The following is a 17985-nucleotide window of genomic DNA, read 5'->3' as shown; positions in this document are numbered from 1 at the left end:
TCTCTTTATCCCCCTGGGGGGGGGGGGGAGAGAGAAAAGATGCTTCAATGTAACTTGCTCTACCAAAGTACCACAAGTCTAAAAGAACAGCAATTCAAAATCTAACAGTAAAATTCAATATTATGCATTAGACCCATGAATACTCAAGAGATATAAACTAAACTTAAAACCTAAAGGTGATTTCTACAGCTTTTTTGGGGGCAGTTGTTATGGTACATATCAAAATCACAGAACACCACTATGGCACATTCAAAACATTTATTGTTTCCACGAAATTTTAAATGATAAAACACCTTTTAAAAGTATTGAAAAAACTGAACAAAAATGCAGGAGACACAAACTACTATAATCATAAAACATACTAAGTTATGTGTGATTAAGCCTCAACTCATTAACTTCAACGGTTTATGAATGTTTAAGGCCTTTAAAATGTAATCAGTACTTAATTCATAGGGATTCTGTTGTAGGCTGGCTTCTGGTCTGCATTATGCTTATTAAAGCAATACTATAACTAATTTATAAACGAAATGCTTCCCTTCTGAAAAAAATCCAAATCAATATTATGGATCACTAATCTCTCCTTATATATAATTGAATAGTGGGTGCCAAAGTTCTAATTCTAAAATGCACTCCCTTAGTGTATGGCTGATGGCACTGCTCCTCAGCATATATCGCCACCAATCAGAAGGCAAAGCCCGGGTCCCGCCCACACCACAACTGCTGCGACAACCTGGTCTTTTGCATATGGAAGCTGATTGGACTTCACTCCATTCCACACCTCAAACTCCCCCCCCGCAAGGCAGTTGGAATGTCAGTTGCATATGGAACCTGCTGTATTCTGGTGGTGTGCAGGTCCCAGGTTCATGTTTTAAAAGCAGACTGACACTGTTTGCCCAAAGCCAGAGCACTCTCCCAGAGCCTCTTTCTAGATCTCGTTGTATTTATTTCCACAACGGGCATTATTTCTAGTCAGATATATAAGTGCTGAATAATTATGAACAAGGTCTAAGACACAACACTGTGGCTTGTTTTAAACCTTATATTTTACTAAGACCAGAATGCAGCAACTGCGAATAGTTAACACAAAATTGGAACAGGCTTCATAATTAGAAACTGATAAGAGTGTGGGGAAGAATCTAGAGGCCCTCCTTGTTCTCTATTAATAGAAGCCTGCTGCACAAACTTCCAGCATTTGCATGTAAAACAGATAACTGTGCTTGGAAGCATGAGCATAACTTACTTTGCCTATGCAGATATTTGTTTGTAGAGACAGAGTAGTATGGATATACTGCTTTCTCTGACAGTGATATATTTGAGACTGTTCACAGTGGACAGACTTTGTTAGCATAATTCACCAAGCACAAAGTTACATGGCCACGTTATAGCAATAAATCTCATTGAGTTCAAGGTCTGACAGCTTACTCTGTGGTAAGATGATCCCTGTGTGGAAGCTCTGACTGATGCAAAAGTGAGTTAGTATTACCTTGTGGTGCAATGTCTTGGCAATGATATTTGTCGGCTACAAGGGGTAAAATACCCACAATAATAGTAAGTGCTTCCAGCTTCCACAGGTTTTCTCTTACATTTCAAAATTTGAGAGATCATGCCAGGTAGCATCCTAGAATTTCCTCATATGAGGAAAGCCTAGCAATGAGAATGAATTCACAAGCAGGTAGAAAACAAGCATATTAGAGGTGAAGCAAGGGCACTGCAGCAACAGCACAGTGCTGAAGTCAGCATGTCCTTCCAGCTATCACCTGCTTGTGAAGGACACTGCTTCCTTTGTGTGCTCCTTACCTTGAGAGTTATTAACTCTGCCGGTGAGAAGGCTGATGGAGTCTCTTCTGCTCCCCATACTACTTTATCACCATAAAATTCTTCCTCCTCTTCTTCCACTTCATTTTCACTATTGCCATCTTGCTCTTGTTCACCATCTTCCTCATCTTGCCTGTTACATAACAAAACCTCTCTGTAAACATGCAGAGAACATTTGACATACCAATCTAGAGAGCTTTGGTAACACTAATGGTATTCGTGACACAATGACATTATATCAGTTTTCTACAGTGCTAGAAGATACATCAGTATGTTACATGATGGACTGAAATAAGCAAGGCAGGGACTGGAGAGAAGCAACAGTAGTTCACTTAAGTGTCTTGCATCACATTCCAGTTCAATTTTTGTTCAATTCATCTGGAAATTCTGAACACATAACATCTCCTCCTCCCCAAGAATCTACTGTCATCTGGTGCTGCCACAAATGTGCATGTAAAGGCTAACAGAGGACTACAATGTGTAAGTGCAATGGGGGCCTCCATGAAGTATAGGTTGAGTTGATCTTCAGGCAATCAGAGAGCTTTCTAGGTGCATTTCATCATCATCCCTTTGCTATGAATTTAGTCTTAGCTCTATAGAAGACTGTCCCTGGATATGTGCCTTTAATTTTTGTTTTCATCTATTTTTGAGGCCCCTGAGGGTAGTTTAGTAAGCCTAATCCTCAGGGACTCTTATAAGGCTCCCTGGCTCCAGAACAGAACAGAAGTTATCTCTTGTAAATCTTAAGGTGGAGGATCTTTTTACTTCCTCTGTAAATCAATGCAAAAAGCTTGTGGCCAAACTGATTTATGCCAGACATAAGAGCTATACCCATTTTGATGCTCGGAGGACATGTTATCCACTTGATTTGGGTCTTCCATCCCTTCTTATTTAGACTCCTTTGGTTAGCTCAAAGTTATGTAGGCCTTTACGCATTCATGAGTCAACTACTCCTTTTCAATAGTATTGCTGGGTTGTCCACTAAGGACCCCTTTTTCATATCGGTTAAGTCCCTGCCCCCTCCAGTCAGTGGACTCTCTTGTACATATTCTCCTGCAATGTCCTTATGTACTCCAGTTTAGGCTAAAATGGGTTATGCCATGCCTTGATAAATGGACTATGCTTCCTCTAGCGACATTAGAGCAAACGTTCAATTCCCCTTAGAGGATTCTGATCCCCAATGTAGTTATTTTGTTGCTCAATTTCTGGAGGCTATAGAGAAGTGTCAAAGGGAGGTGTTTTCAGACATAGGTTTTATATAAGTTTTTCGGTTTTATTATTCAAGACCTTGGTCTAAGAACAGAGGATGAAAGAAGAAGCTGAATTGATCTCAATTAATAAACAACAGTGTGCACTCACTGTCTTGCTCACGTGCTCTTGATATATACACACACACACACATATATACATACATACACACACACTAGGAATAAGGCTCGTTGTGGAAATAAATACAACGAGCCCTAGAAAGAGGCTCTGGGAGAGTGCCCCGGCCTTGGGCATTCAGCGTCAATTTGCTGTGGTGACCTCAGAAGGGTATAATGACACAGAGTCCACCATTTTCTCCAGAGGAACTGATCGCTGCTACCTGAAGAGCAGTTGTAATTTTGAGTTATCTCCACCCTCACCTGAGATTGGCAACAGTGGTTCCCCAGGAGGGAATGGCTGGTTGGGAGGGTGGAGTCTATAGCATTGTACCTATCTGAGGTCCCACCCCTCCTCAGAACTCACTCTCTCCAGGTTCCATCCCTCAAATCTCCAGGAATTTCCCACCTGGAGTTGGCAACCATATCTCCTTCCTAGCCAATCATCAACCTACCTTTATTTCCCCCTCACTCTTCAGCTTTCCATCTCCCCCACACCTGCAGCCTCTTCCGTGCTCTGAAGCCCTGACTGCCACGTCACATCTCAGCAGGGTATAAGGACATAAAGTCCACCATTTTCTGCAGGGGAAGTGATCTCTGCTATCTGGAGAGCAGTTGTAATTCTGAGTGATCTACAGCCCTCACCTGGAGATTGGCAACAATGGTTTCCCAGGAGGAAAAGTAGTCTTTCTCTGCAATGGGGACCAAAGCAGCTTACATAATTCTCCTCTCCCCCTTTTGGCCTGCACAGCAACCCTGTGAGGTAGGTGAGGCTGAAAGTCTGTGCCTGGTCCAAAATCACCCACTCAGCTTCTACAGCTGACGATCACCAGGTATCACAACTGAACTCCAGACAACAGATCTCTCCCCCCCCCAGAGAAAATAACTGCTTTGGAAGGTGGGCTGTATGGCATTCTGTTCAGCTGAGGCCTCTCCCCTCCCCAAACCCTGGTTTCCATAGACTCTACCAAAAAATCTGCAGGAATCTCCCTACCTGGATCTAGCAACCCTAGTCAGGACTGGATGGGCTGGAGTCTATATTTATGCCGCCCCGCTTCTTGGGACAGTCCCTGTTTTCCTGCACTTTTTGGCCTTGGGGCGACTGGGAACTGTAGGCCAGCAGATGAGGAAGCCCCCATCAACCCAATGATACCCCAGCAGGCCGCTCTCTTGAACTACAGCTCAATTAAACCTTATGGGGGAACATTTTAAACAAACAACCACAGACGGCAGCCATCTTACAAACACAGGTAACTGTCGGTGAGTGGTCCGAAATAACAGCTTACACAGCAAGAACCTGGGTCTGGTAGACCCTGCTCTGAAGCGCTAACTGCTATGCCTAGGGTAGCTAACCTCCAGGTGGAGCCTGAAGATCGCTGGGTATCACAAATGAACTCCAGACAACATATCTCTCCCCCCCCTGGAGAAAATAACTGCTTTGGACGGTGGCTTCTATGGCATTCTATTCAGCTGAGGCCTCTCCTCTCCCCTCCTCAAACTCTGGCTTCCTTACACTGGCTTCCTTAGACACAGAATAGCCAGGAATTTCCCAACCTGGAGCTGGCAACCCTAGTCAGGACTGGCCCCAATGAGTTCCTCACAGCAGCCACTGAGGGGAAAGTTAGTCCCACACAGTAGGCAAGCAGGAGAAGCATCTTCGTCAAGAGAGAAAGCCATTTGCCAGTAATTCTGACAGGGCACAGTGGCTGAAGGGGGAGTGGGCGAGGAAGAGAAGCAGGCCCAGCACCCGGCCAATGGCACGCGAGTACTCCTGAGTGGCAGCTGATGGGCCAATGGCTGAGGGTGTGCATTTCACAGTCAATGGGAGAGCTGGAAAGTGCCACTCCATAATTATATATAAGGAGAGATGATCAAAGTATGTCAGGCAAAAATTTGGAGCTTTTGATCATAATGGGGAGACACTTATGTATTTTGAAGTAACTGCAAGTACTCAAGATTTACCTCAAAGTAACAAAAGCATACCTTTAACATTTTTGAGAACACAAGTCACTTTATGAACACCTGCTAGTGTGGTTTACTTCCCATTCACAAGCAGTGATCAAGCAGCCAGTTAAGCAATGACCTGTTTGGATCTTTGTGTGATCATAGAAACAAGCTAACTGTAGCCATCAGCAGCTGACTCCCAGCTGATGAGGGATCAGCTGGGAGTCAGCTTCTGATCTGCTGGGGAAATTCTGCTCTGTACCTAGTGAACCTTTTGGGGAGGGGGATCAGGAGTAGACTCCCAGCTGATCAGCTGGAAGTTGGGTTTTTTTGGCCTACCATCCTGGAAATGTTGCTGCTTCCAGGCTTGCTGAAGGTGATCTGAAGACCAGCTGAAATCCCTTCTCTTCCCCACCCCAAGCTTTCAGGATGGGATACAGAGAAAAGGAGAGGATGGCTTCTTTCCTCTCTTCCTTTTGCAGTGTAGAGATAAAAAGCATTGCCTATGTCCTTGCCCGGCTTGGCACAGAGGAACAGCTCCCTTTTGCAGCTATATTGGAAAGCTATTTTGCTAAGGGAGCTGATTCCCATATAATCTGCAAATCAGCTTCTGACAAACAGGCAGCTGCAACGCTGTTTGGCAGATGTTTGACTTGCTTGTTGAAATCTGAAGATATTCTGAATCTGTTCATGAATGCTGAACAAAGTGAGTTTATCTGCTGAACAGATTCACTGCAAAATTTGCAGCAGCCTTATTTTCAGACCTAATTATTTTCAAAAACAGCAATTGCTTGGACTGGGCTTAGTTTTGACATACATTTAACTGGATATGATGTAATATAAATTTCAATATATACTTTCTAGAAATTAAAAGTACAACATATTATTCAACTTCCAACATGCATTTAAGGAGGTTGGTTTGATTATACAGTCCTAATTTTTAACCTTGTTACAAAGAGATTTCCCCCAGCTTCAGGAGTTAGTAATGGGGGGGGGGGAGACGACAGCTAATAACACATGCTTTTGAATTGATAATCCTTGGAATCATAAAGACTACAAAATCCAACAGTACAACTAGTGTTGCAATATGATACACATACCAATTTTCACCAGTAAGTAAAGTGCTTCTGCTTTCTTGTAACTCTCTCTCTACAGCTTCTAGTTCAACTGCAGTCTGTTCCAGCAGCACAGATACAGAATCCTACAGGGAATGAGTTAAGGACATTAAGAAGCAGTAACATCCACTGAGTTTCACTGAAGGTCATCATTATTGGCATTGTACCTAGCTAGCAAAATGCAATGATCTCACAGTTCAACTAAAAAAGAAGCTTCACATTTTCTTGTACTAATTACATGCCTGACATGCAAGTCTGAAGTTTTATTCCCTATCAAAAGCACATTGTTTCTAGACCCTTGCCAAGCATTATTATATGGTTGTAAAAACATTTTTAATCATTAGTTCTTACCACTTTCTCAGCACAGGAAAGTTTAGAACAGGCATCCTCATGCTTAGTTTTATTGCTTTGCCTCTGCAGATACTTATAGCTAAGGAGGTTGTACCAGCGAGTTGACCTCTCTCCCAATCTGCACGTCTCAGCAAGGCTAATTTGTGCACCACCCTGTAGAAACAAAGTAAAACTGAAATGGGCATCATCATAGTAGTCAAATGACAATGGAATTGAATAGCGGGATCTCAGTGGTTAAACCTGGAAGTTTACTTCTTTGAGCAATACATACACAATTCTCCTTGTCTTTTATTTATTACAATTTCCATGATCACAGAGTACCTTTTTTGAGACAACACAATTGTGCCAATCAGAGCAGTGGCTCAGAAAGTTGCTCTGGAATCATGGTAACAAAAGCACACACAGAGATATTGGGTGATACAAACAGTGCATCTGTATGAGTACTGCCTTGCTACAACACTGGCAATCCTTTATGCTCCTGAGATGTTCATGTGGGAGCTCACACTCATGTCAACTGGTTCTTATAAGTCTTTATGAAATCAATGTGTTAATCACAATATATATATTAAGAACATAAGAACAGCCCTGCTGGATCAGACCAATACTCCATCTAGTCCAGCATCCTGTCTCACACAATGGCCAACAAGTTCCTCTGGACAGCCAACAACAGGGCATAGAGGCCATGGCCTCCCCTGATGTTGCCTCCTGGCTCTGGGATTCTGTACACAAAACGGTACACAGTATTCCAAATGAGGCTGTACCATCTATCTATCTATATAAAAGAAAGTCCCCTCATCGTAAAATCAATGCGCAGGCTAAACCGCTGGACCTAGAAACACCAAATTCAGGGAGAGCGCTCCTACCATGATGTAGGTGCTCACTAAGAAGGAATTTTTAGGAATTCGACCCCTGAGTAAAATGTGCTCCCCCCATTGATTTCTATGCAGCTGCCAGGCTACTGCCTCCTTGCACCCCCCACTCTCTGATTGGTCAGCTGCAGAGCTCAGTGTTCTGAGGTAAAAAAAACCCAACCAGTTACAGGGGACTACAGAGAGCTAATGACAGTTGAGGAAATCAGGAGTGGCCAACCGCCTGTGAGGTGAAGCAAAGCTGCTGGCTCAACCTCCCTATGGCTTCAAACATGCTCCCCCCGTCCTACATCTGACAGGCAGTTGTCTGTCAAGTGCAGCAGCAGTTGCAGGGTGCTTAAAGCCACGAGGCATAACGCCTTAGTTATCCTGCAGACCCAGCCTCCACAGTGGCTTCTAATACTCCTCCCCCTTCCCCCTCCTACACTGGACAGGCAGCTGCCTGTCAGGTGTAGGAAAGGAGGTGGGATGCTTACAGCCGCAGGGAAGGTTTGCTCAGCAAGATTGCCTTAGCCCTGCTGCTGGCCTGATGCCTTTAAACATAATCCCCCCCAACACCAGACAGGCGAGTGTCTGTCAGGTGTAGGAGCAGGACCAGGGTACTTTAATCCATCAGGGACACCGCCCCAGCAGGATCACCTTAGCAATGCTGCTGGCCCAGTCTCTCTGATGGCTTCCAACACACTCATCCCACCTCCTACACCTAACAGGCGGTTGTCTGTCAGGTGCAGCAGCGGTTTCAGGGTGCTTAAAGCCACGAGGGAGCCAGCCCCAGCAGTCTACAGAGGGGTCCTTCAGTAGAGAAAAAAACCTACATACGTCTCACTTCATTTTTTACACTACAATTTTCTCCATTAGAATTCCTACAACAAATGTTACATTTCAAACTGTATATCATCAGTATTATAACTGTATTTATGGAAGTTAAATACCACAGCGAAGCACGGGTATCAGGCTAGTAGATCTATACAGGGGAATTACAATATTAGCCATTTTATTCTCAACTCCCTTGCCTAATAATCCCTAAAATAGAGGTTGCCTTTTTCACCACTGCAGCACACTGGGTTGACTTTTTCATTGAGCTATCCATTACGACCCCAAGATCTTTCCCCCTCTCAGTCTCAGCAAGTTCAAACCCCATCAACCTGTACTTGAAGTTGGGATTTTTTTGTCCCAATACTGAATACTGTTAGCTGTGTCATCAATGGTTACACCACAAATATGGGGTGTGTGTGGGTGCAAGGATTGAGTCACAACTAACCCTAAGTGTGCAAGCTCATAAGACAAGTGTTCAGAGTCAAACTGGTAATATCAATGTAGTAGAAGTAAAATCCTGTTAAAGAAGTCTGCCAGTGGAATTGTTATGGCTTACATGGAGAAGATATATTGTCAATAGCTATAGCTCTACTTAATCTACTTATTTAGACTTAACACTATAGATACAACAGAAGGGAACACTAACCAAGCACTCCTCAAGATGGCAGTTATCCACAGCACAGACATCAACCCTCAAAGTCTTCTGTCGTAAAGCGGAGTAGGAGATTGCAACACAAAATAATTCATTGAATGTAAGATTGTCTGATGCCTCCATCAGTCCGGTGCGAAACAAACAGCTTGTGCTTTCAGAACAAGGAAGAACAGCCAGCCGAATGCTCCTGTTGAAAAAACAAAGATAGTTTAAATCAGCATGACTTGCTTTACAGACTTACTGAGTATGGAGAGTACTGCACCTCAGCACAAGATTCCTTGCATGTTCATCAGCATAGCATAGGTAAGAGATGACTAATACCAAATAATAACTAAAACATGTTCCTCTATTCTCTACAGGTTATTGATTATGTGGGGATATCTTACATTATCTGTTAAAAAGTGGAAACTTTTTTTTATTATACAGAAATAGCAAGCCGAAACCTCCAAAAGCTATTAATAGTGTACCATTTAGCATGAAGTTGAAGGTATCAGACTTGCCTAAGAACTGCAACAAAGAACTGCAGAATGCCAATAAATATGGAAAACAAAACAATGGTGATTTACTTCAGACAACAGATGCATTTCACTTTAAATGAAGTGAATATTCTGTGTGAATATTCTGTGGGAAATTCAGCTCACAGTTGTTTTTTGTGGTTTTGTTAATCTTTGTTAATTGTACTGGAAAACAAAACAGTGGCCCACAGAGTGGAAACACTTAATCTATATTCCAATTCCAAAAAACAGGAGATGCCAGAGACTGCAGCAACTATCGATCCATTGCAATAATTTCCCACGTGAGTAAATTGATGCTCAAAATCTTAAAGACTGTTACCATATATGGAACAAGAAATGCCAGATGTTCAAGCTGGATGCAGAAATGGAAGAAGCACTAGAGATCTTATTGCAAATTTATGGTGGTTACTGGAACACAGAAGTGAATTTCAGAAGAAATTCAATTTGTCTCAGGCCCAGTTGTGGGTACCCCATTTGTGCAATGCTTCTTCCCTCAAAGTTCTCCTGGTCATTACTTTACTGTTCATTAAGCACCAGATAAAAGGAATTTTATTTGACGGGTTTTAGTTGATCCCCCCCCCCGATCACCTTACTCTGTTTTTATCCAGTAGTGGTTTCACCAGTATTCGTTTTCAATTTGATTGGCCTGCAAGGCACTCTTTGACCAGTTTACAGGAAGTAGTTTCTTAAAGAACAATTAGAAAACTTCCACGGATGCCCCAATGTAACACACCAATAAAACTGTGGTTATGCCCAGCGTACCTTCAATAGAGAACTACTAATTCTCCTATCCCCCTGATAAATGCATGTATATAATACACATTTCTTTCATTAAATTATTACATATATGCCTTAAAAACCTATACTGTAGCAACCCACACAATTACATTTATGGGTTAGGAACTTAACAGGTATCAGAGTCATCTCCTTTAATATTCATGTCTCAGTAGCTCAGGAGGCTGACACTTAGTATAGTTTCTATGTATATAAAGTGCTAGTTCTGAGTAAGTATTCTTGACTAAGGTTTAGGGCAAAAGAAATATACTTCTTGTTCTCAAAGAACAGAGTTTATTTTGGCACTGCAGTAAGTACGAAATCACAGTGGAGGTAAGAAAGCTGGTAAGCCATTACCTAGGTAATTAATTACATTCTGAATAAAGTGTCCACAAGATTGTGAATCTGCAAACACAGACACTTATCACAGTTAAGGAAATATTTCAATGCTCCACCACCCTCAGCTACGCTGCAGCATTCTTCTACCATTTGGTGGCTAGCTAGTCTCCTTCTCAAAGCATTTCTTTACAAACATTTAAGAATATATCTATTTGTACAGGTGGCTGTAAAACTCAAAATGGGAAGAAATTCCTGACACAATAGACAAAATGCATCTTTGGTAATATCACTGATTAGACTATAAAAAGAATCTGGCATATTGACACTTTCCAGCTCTCCCATTGGCTGTGCTGTGCACTCCATCAACCATTGGCCTGTCAACCACCACTCAAGCGTACTCACATGCCATTGGCTGAGGGCTGGATCCACTTCTCTGTCTTGCCCACTGCCAGCATGGCCACCTGGCCACTGTTCCCTGTCAGAATAAACTGCCAAAATGGCTGTCTCCTGACAAAGACGCCTCTCCTGCTTGGCTCCTCCATGGCTGGTTGGCTACTGAGGTGGGCCAGTAGCCATCAAACCATTCTTCTCCTCCAGCTGTGTGGCTCACTTTCCCTTAAGTGGCTGTTGCTAGGCAACAAAGCTTGGTTCTGTCAGTAAAAAAGTGGGGGGGGAGGCCTTTTCCAGGTCTACTTTAGCCTTTGTGGGGAACTCACTGGGGCCAGTCCTGACTAGGGTTGTCAGCTTCAGGTTGGGAAATTCCTGGAGATTTTGTGGTAGAGTCTACAGAAGCCAGAGTATGGAGGGGAGAGGCCTCAGCTGAACAGAAAGCCATAGAGTCCACCCTCCAAAGCAGTTATTTTTTCCCAGGGTGAGAGAGCGAGCTGTTGTCTGGAGTTCAGTTGTGATACCAGGCAATACCACAGCCAGTGTGGCATAGCAGTTAGTGCTTCAGAGCAGGGTCTGCCAGACCCAGGTTCTTGCTGTGTTTCAGTTACAGACTTTCAGCCTAACCTACCTCATAGGGTTGTTGTGCAGATCAAAATGGGGAGAGGAGAATGATGTAAGCTGCTTTGGTCCCCACTGCGGAGAAAGACTGTATTTTTCCTCCCGGGGAACCATTGTTGCCAATCTCTAGGAGAGGGCTAGATCACTCAGAATTACAACTTCTCTTCAGATGGCAGAGATCAGTTCCCCTGGAGAAAACAGTGGATTCTGTGTCATTATACCCTGCTGAGGTCCCCACAGCAAATTGATGCTGAGTGCTCGAGGCCAGGGCACCCGCACAGAGCCTCTTTCTAGAGCTCGTTGTATTTATTTCCACAACGTGCCTTATTCCTAGTGTTTAATAAATAAGGTAAACCTGCTGTTATATAATAATAAAATGTTTATACAAATGATGAGTCTAGGAATATTCTGTAACTTGTACAACTTGTTATATGGTTAATGTTATTATTATAATAAAAATGTTTACAAAAAAACCTCAAAATGGATTGCTGATGTGAGATAAAAATTGGGGCATGCTGCATTGCCTAAATAAATTATCTAAAAAGGAGATACACGATGATTCTTCAACAGCACACAGGAGTATTGGAGTTATTCCACTTACACTTTCTGGTCTTGCTGTGGCAGGAGAGCAGACACGTTATTCAGATGGGCAACTAATATTGCAAACTGTTTGTTTTTTTCATTGTACCTGAATTGGAAAACCAACAGAATAAAACTGTAAGCACAATAAAACAAATCTCAAAGTAGTTTTTCATGTATTGAAACATTTTCAGACTTGTAGGCTTTGCATGTACTAAGGGATATAATCCTATCCATACTTACCTAGGGCAACTGAACAGTATACTTCCAAATACATATACATGGGACTGATGCGCTTGGCTACAATCCTATGCACAAGTTTCACAAAGAATGTTTCACTAAATTAATTGGAATGGATCCTACCAACTTTTGCTATTGCTGTTTCTGCAACAGTGCCCTATTTTCCTCCTTTCTTCAGTCCCTGTCCTTTGTGGCTTTTGTTCATGCATATTACAGAACTCCTGGTGTAGTGTTTTCAGTGGTCAAGAGGGTCCTTCCTCCCCACTGGTAGAATCCAACCTACTGGAATTTAACTGAAAAAAATGGACAAAGGGGGTTTACTTTATTATGGATTCCATGAACATTGGATTATGGCATGTTCATCTTTATGGGTTATAATATCTCCCCATGTAAGAATTTTCACTTCCCTTCTGAACACAGCTCCTTTCTTTGCCAAACTACTAACTAGCTAATCAAAATATGCAAACAGTTATGCACTGCTGAAGTAATAAGGCACTGAGGCGTTATCACCAAATTAGCAATTATCTCCATTTACATTACACATAGTGAAACCCATATGCATTTTAGTGCCTTATTGTCATCAGTTCAACTGAAGGAAGTGATAGAACAAAGTTTGAGTCCAGTGGCACCTTTAAGACCAACAGTTTTATTCAAGGTATAATCTTTCATGTACATGCACACTTCTTCAGAAACACTGAAATGGAAGTTACTAGTCCATACATATAGGTAGGAAGTGAGCAGCAAATGCCATGCAGCACAATAAATGTGTTTAATAGCTACAAGGACCAAACTGGAATACTAAGCTTAGTTTAGATGGTCACCATTTGTTTGGGTTTAATTCTGGAAGAAAATATAGTGAAGGAAATAAATAGATACAAAATCAGAGATTAATGGGCAGATGAACCCTTCTTAACTGTGGAATTCTGAGAGTGATATGAATGTTGAACCTTAATTAGGATGCCAGCTTAAAAAAAAAGAGAAACTACCAAGCTTACTTCATTGCAATTTGAACTTTAGCAGTGCCAGCTATTTCTGCATCTTCACCGTCAAACAGAACAGGTTCTGACATACAGGATCTGAAAAGAAAAAAAAATATTGAAATTGGTATCCCATCAATAAGACAGAGGAAAAGCAGTGCAGAAGGGGTTTCTTCCATTACTACAGCTAATTTGTGAGGAAGAAAGAAGAAGAAGAGAAGAGATTGGATTTATACCCCACCCTTCACTACCCAAAGGAGTTTCAGAGTGGCTTACAAACTCCTTTCCCTTCCCCTCCCCACAACAGACACCCTGTGAGGTAGGTGGGGCTGAGTGACAGAAATTGCTCTTTTTCAAGAACAGCTGTGCCATAACTATGGCTTGCCCAAGGTCATTCAGCAGGTGCAAGTGGAGGAGTGGGGAATCAAACCTGGTTCTCCCAGATTAGAGTCTGCACACTTAACCACTACACCAAACTGGAGACTGGGAGGGAAAGTCTAACATGAGAAAATATTTTTAAGGCTGGATATATAACACCACCAGATTGCTACAACAGAATATAGGAGTTGCTAGGTCAAGATACTCTTTGTCACAGTTCAGTTTCTCAAAAAAAGAAAGAAAGAAAGAAAGTATGCTCAAATGGGCAGTCTTTCACTCTTTTTGCAACACACATACAAAAAACGGTGCCTGAACCGGCCCTTCAATATTATGCCCACAAATTACGCTTTCAAGAAAGTTGAGTTTCGAGTATGGACTCTCCTTTACTCTAGGATGATTGAAAGGAAACTCATGCTCATTTACCTGCAGGATCTTCCACTATGGACATTTAGCTCTTCCCAGGATGAGTAGGCCAGCAGCTGGGGAAAGCGTTCTCAGTGCTAAGCCCACTACTGATCTCCCTCCCTCCCAGTACAATACTTGGAAGGGGGCAGGGGGGGAAATCCCCGTGGATGGTGAGTATGATGTCTGGCTGATCTGGCTTATATATACACAAGTTTAGGCAGGTTAGATTACCTTTGGGCAGATGCTTCATACACTCCACTATCTCCAGCAACAGATTCATCTGACACTGCAGCTGATACAGATGCTACTTTCAGTGCAGCCCCTTCAACTGTATTTACACCTGCAAAAGCACAAGGAAGAAAATCAAAACTTAAGTTAGCAGCATCAGCACGCTTAAGACTAAATTACTCCCCCACCCATTTTTTTGAATGTTACCACATAGCACATTTTATTTAGCTCATAGTTATTTTTTAAAAACAGCATCTACAACAAAGACCCATGTTGAAATTAAGTGGTAGTATGATGAAAACAAGATGTGTTCTTGTCTTCAGCACTATAAGCATCCTTATTGTTGATGTCAATAATATAACCTGAAGGAATTCAATGTGGGAAGGGATCCTGGCTGAAAGGTATAGCACATGCTTCGCATTCAACCCCTGAATTTTCTAGTTTTAAAAAAAAACCCAGATATCAGCTAGAAGGGATCTGAAAGAACTGCCTGAAACCTTTGAAGGATGCTGCCAGTCAAGATGGATAATGTAGAATGAGATGCAATAATGGTCTAACCCAAAATGAAACATCTCCCTACAGCTTAATAGGTTTCAAAATCAGGAGCCAAAGATTGTACACAACAAGCCCAGGAAAGAGCAGGAAACAGAACAGACTTAACTACGCCTGCATAACTTGTGACCCACTGAGAGCTGAATGGTCCCAAATGCCCCAGTGATGTATACTAGAAATAAATGAAGATGGGTAGCTGTGTTAGTCTGTCTGTAGCAGAAGAAAAGAGCAAAAGTCCGGTAGCACCTTAAAGACTAACAAAATATGTGGCAGGGTATGAGCTCACGAAAGCTCATAACCTGCCGCATATTTTGTTAGTCTTTAAGGTGCTACCAGACTCCTTTTCTAGAAATAAATGTCACCTGCAAACCATCCCTAAATCCAGTCCTGGCTTCTGTGACATCATGGACATAAAAGGCAGTGATATTTTCTCAGCCCTCAAGTCTCCCATTGCAATAAAAAGGTACCCTTTTTAAAGAACACAGCTCTTGGAACCTCTAGAAGCACTATATTTCAGTTGTGCAAGGAAGCAACCTTCATACTGTTTCAAGAAAAGCTGAGAAATATGACCACAATTAAGCCAATAAAACAGTTTCTGTACTCCGCCTATATTTTTTAAAATGTCCACGTCATAGGTTTGGACTGCATTCAGTTGCATTTCACTATTCAGTTATTTATACAGGACACAGGATATTTGAACTGGAGAGCAGCAGAGGCTTTGCAAAGCATATCTTTTTAAAAGGAGGGGGGTGGCAGGCAGAAAAGTTTGAGGACATGCTATTTAATTCTACTTACAAGAGCATGTGAGAACACATGACCCCAGGAGACCACAATGTAACTAAATCAGGTAGCTTTTCCACTACTCTGAGCAGTGTGAGCAGAGTCCAGGGAGTGGACGCTTTCCTCATTACTGCCCTAAAATAAACTACCTGTGGTGATTATTTTGTCTGCTGACTGAACAACAACCCTAAATCACTTAATCTGATTAGTGCCTTAGCTTTCACTTTAACAGCCTCAGCCATTTCCCAAAGATCCAAGGAAAGGTAAAACTAATTACCACCAAGATCTAATGGGAAAAATAACCACTCCATACTCCAATAACAAATGTGACCACTGCATCTGGAGCAGGAAAGAAAAACTCAGCTTACAGTAAAAAAAAATTGCAGAAAAATAATGTCAGTGCCTTCCCCATATTATAACTAATTACAGTTACCTTTGTCAAACTCTTATATTACTATAAATAGGTCATCTTGTTAGCAAACCAGTCTCAGAAATATTAACAAAAATTCTACAGTGCCCTTTCATAGGAGAGCAACTATACATGTGTAGGAGGATTTATATAATCTGTGAAATTGTATTACCTGAAAAAAATTACTACACAGTACAAATTTCAATGTTACTGGTCTGTCAGCAAGACACAAACAAGCTGACATGGTAAAAGCATACGGTCACCTTGTTTTTCAGTCTTTCAGACAGAGATTCCCCATAAAGTGACTTAAAAAAACAAGTGAATATACCCAGACAATTTGTCTGCTGGTTAGATGCTGATGGATGGAAAGTGGAGTATAAGAAGGTTAAATGTTATGTATCTGGAAACCTATGTGTGCTTTTGGTTAACAACAAGAGCTTAGATGATGTTGACTCTTCAGTGGCTTTTTAATATATTCATAAGAGTATACACTGTTTTGAAAATTAATGTTACATTTTTCTACAGCAGTTCTATCAACACTAACACAGAATGCTAAAGATCTCCCTGTTTTATCTAACACATTTTTATCTGCCCTTCCTTCAAAGAAGCTCAGGGCAGTATAAATGATACTCCCCTCTGTATTTTACCCTCACAACAATTCTGTGAAAAACGTTAAGCTGAAAAAATATGACTAACACAAGGTCCTCTCTCATGGATCGCTGCCTTGACGTCACAAGGGGGCTTGCGTGGTTCAATGAGGCTATGACCTATGCTGTGGAGGGCCACCCAGGACAGACAGGCCACAGTGGAGAACTCAGACCAAGCGTGATCCATTGGAGAAGGAAATGGCAACCCACTACAGTATCTTTGCCAAGAAAACCCCATGGACAGTAACAAAAGGCTACAAGATATGATGTCAGAAGATGAGCCCCTCAGGTTGGAAGGTGTCCAATATGCTACTGGGGAGAGCAGAGGGCAAGTACAAGTAACCCCAGAAAGAATGAGGCAGCTGGGCCAAAGCCAAAAGGATGTTCAGTTGTGGATGTGTCCGATGGTGAAAGGAAAGTCTGATGCTGAAAAGAGCAATACTGCATAGGAACCAGGAATGTAAGATCTATGAATCAAGGTAAGTTGATGTGGTAAAAAATGAGATGGCAAGACTGAACATCGACATCTTGGGAATCAGTGAACTAAAGTGGACCGGAATGGGTGAATTTAACTCAGAGGACCACTACATCTACTACTGTGGCCAAGAATCCCGTAGAAAAAATGGTGTGGCCTTTATAGTCAACAAGATAGTGAAAAAGGCAGTCATGGGATACAATCTCAAAAATGACAGAATGATCTTGATCCAAATCCAAGGCAAACCATTCAACATCACAGTAAGCCAAGTCTATGTCCCAACCACTGATGCAGAAGAGGCTGAAGTGAACCGGTTCTTTGAAGACCTACAACACCTCATAGAACTAACACCAAAAAAAGATGTCCTTATCATCCAAGGGGACTGGACTGCTAAAGTAGGAAGTCAAAAGGTAACCAGAATAATGGACAAGTTTGGCCTTGGAGAACAAAATGAAGCCAGACAAAGGTTAACAGAGTTTTGTCAATAGAACACGCTGGTCATACCGAACAACCTAAGAGGCGACTACACATGGACATCACCAGATGGGCAACACCAAAATCAGATTGATATGTCATTTGCAGTCAGAGATGGAGAAGCTCTATCCAGTCAGTAAAAACAAGACCTGGAGCTGACTGTGGCATTGCAAAATTGAATACTTTATTGTCATTGTACATAGTACAACGAAATTAAGATGCAATCATTTCGGTGATCTGCAACAATATTCATACACTCACACAACCATTCACAACTAT

The 17985-nt window shown here is 42.0% G+C and overlaps 1 protein-coding gene across 1 annotated transcript in view; it reads right to left on the bottom strand.

The window, feature by feature from the left end:
* Positions 1 to 17985, bottom strand: part of WWC1 (WW and C2 domain containing 1) — a 161762-nt gene that overhangs the window by 10159 nt on the left and 133618 nt on the right. Inside the window, exons 13-20 of the mRNA XM_015407306.1 lie at positions 14373 to 14481; positions 13377 to 13457; positions 12164 to 12250; positions 8921 to 9113; positions 6590 to 6742; positions 6224 to 6324; positions 1798 to 1948; positions 1 to 3 (exon numbers count right to left, since the gene is read on the bottom strand). The exon at positions 1 to 3 is cut by the window's left edge and continues 177 nt beyond it. Of these exons, the coding sequence (XP_015262792.1) occupies positions 1 to 3; positions 1798 to 1948; positions 6224 to 6324; positions 6590 to 6742; positions 8921 to 9113; positions 12164 to 12250; positions 13377 to 13457; positions 14373 to 14481 (878 nt within the window). The remainder of the gene's footprint in view (positions 4 to 1797; positions 1949 to 6223; positions 6325 to 6589; positions 6743 to 8920; positions 9114 to 12163; positions 12251 to 13376; positions 13458 to 14372; positions 14482 to 17985) is intronic.

Source organism: Gekko japonicus, unplaced genomic scaffold (assembly GCF_001447785.1).
Source record: "Gekko japonicus isolate JY-2015 unplaced genomic scaffold, Gekko_japonicus_V1.1 scaffold189, whole genome shotgun sequence".
Lineage (NCBI taxonomy): Eukaryota > Metazoa > Chordata > Lepidosauria > Squamata > Gekkonidae > Gekko > Gekko japonicus.
This window is presented reverse-complemented; position numbering and strand designations above follow the sequence as displayed.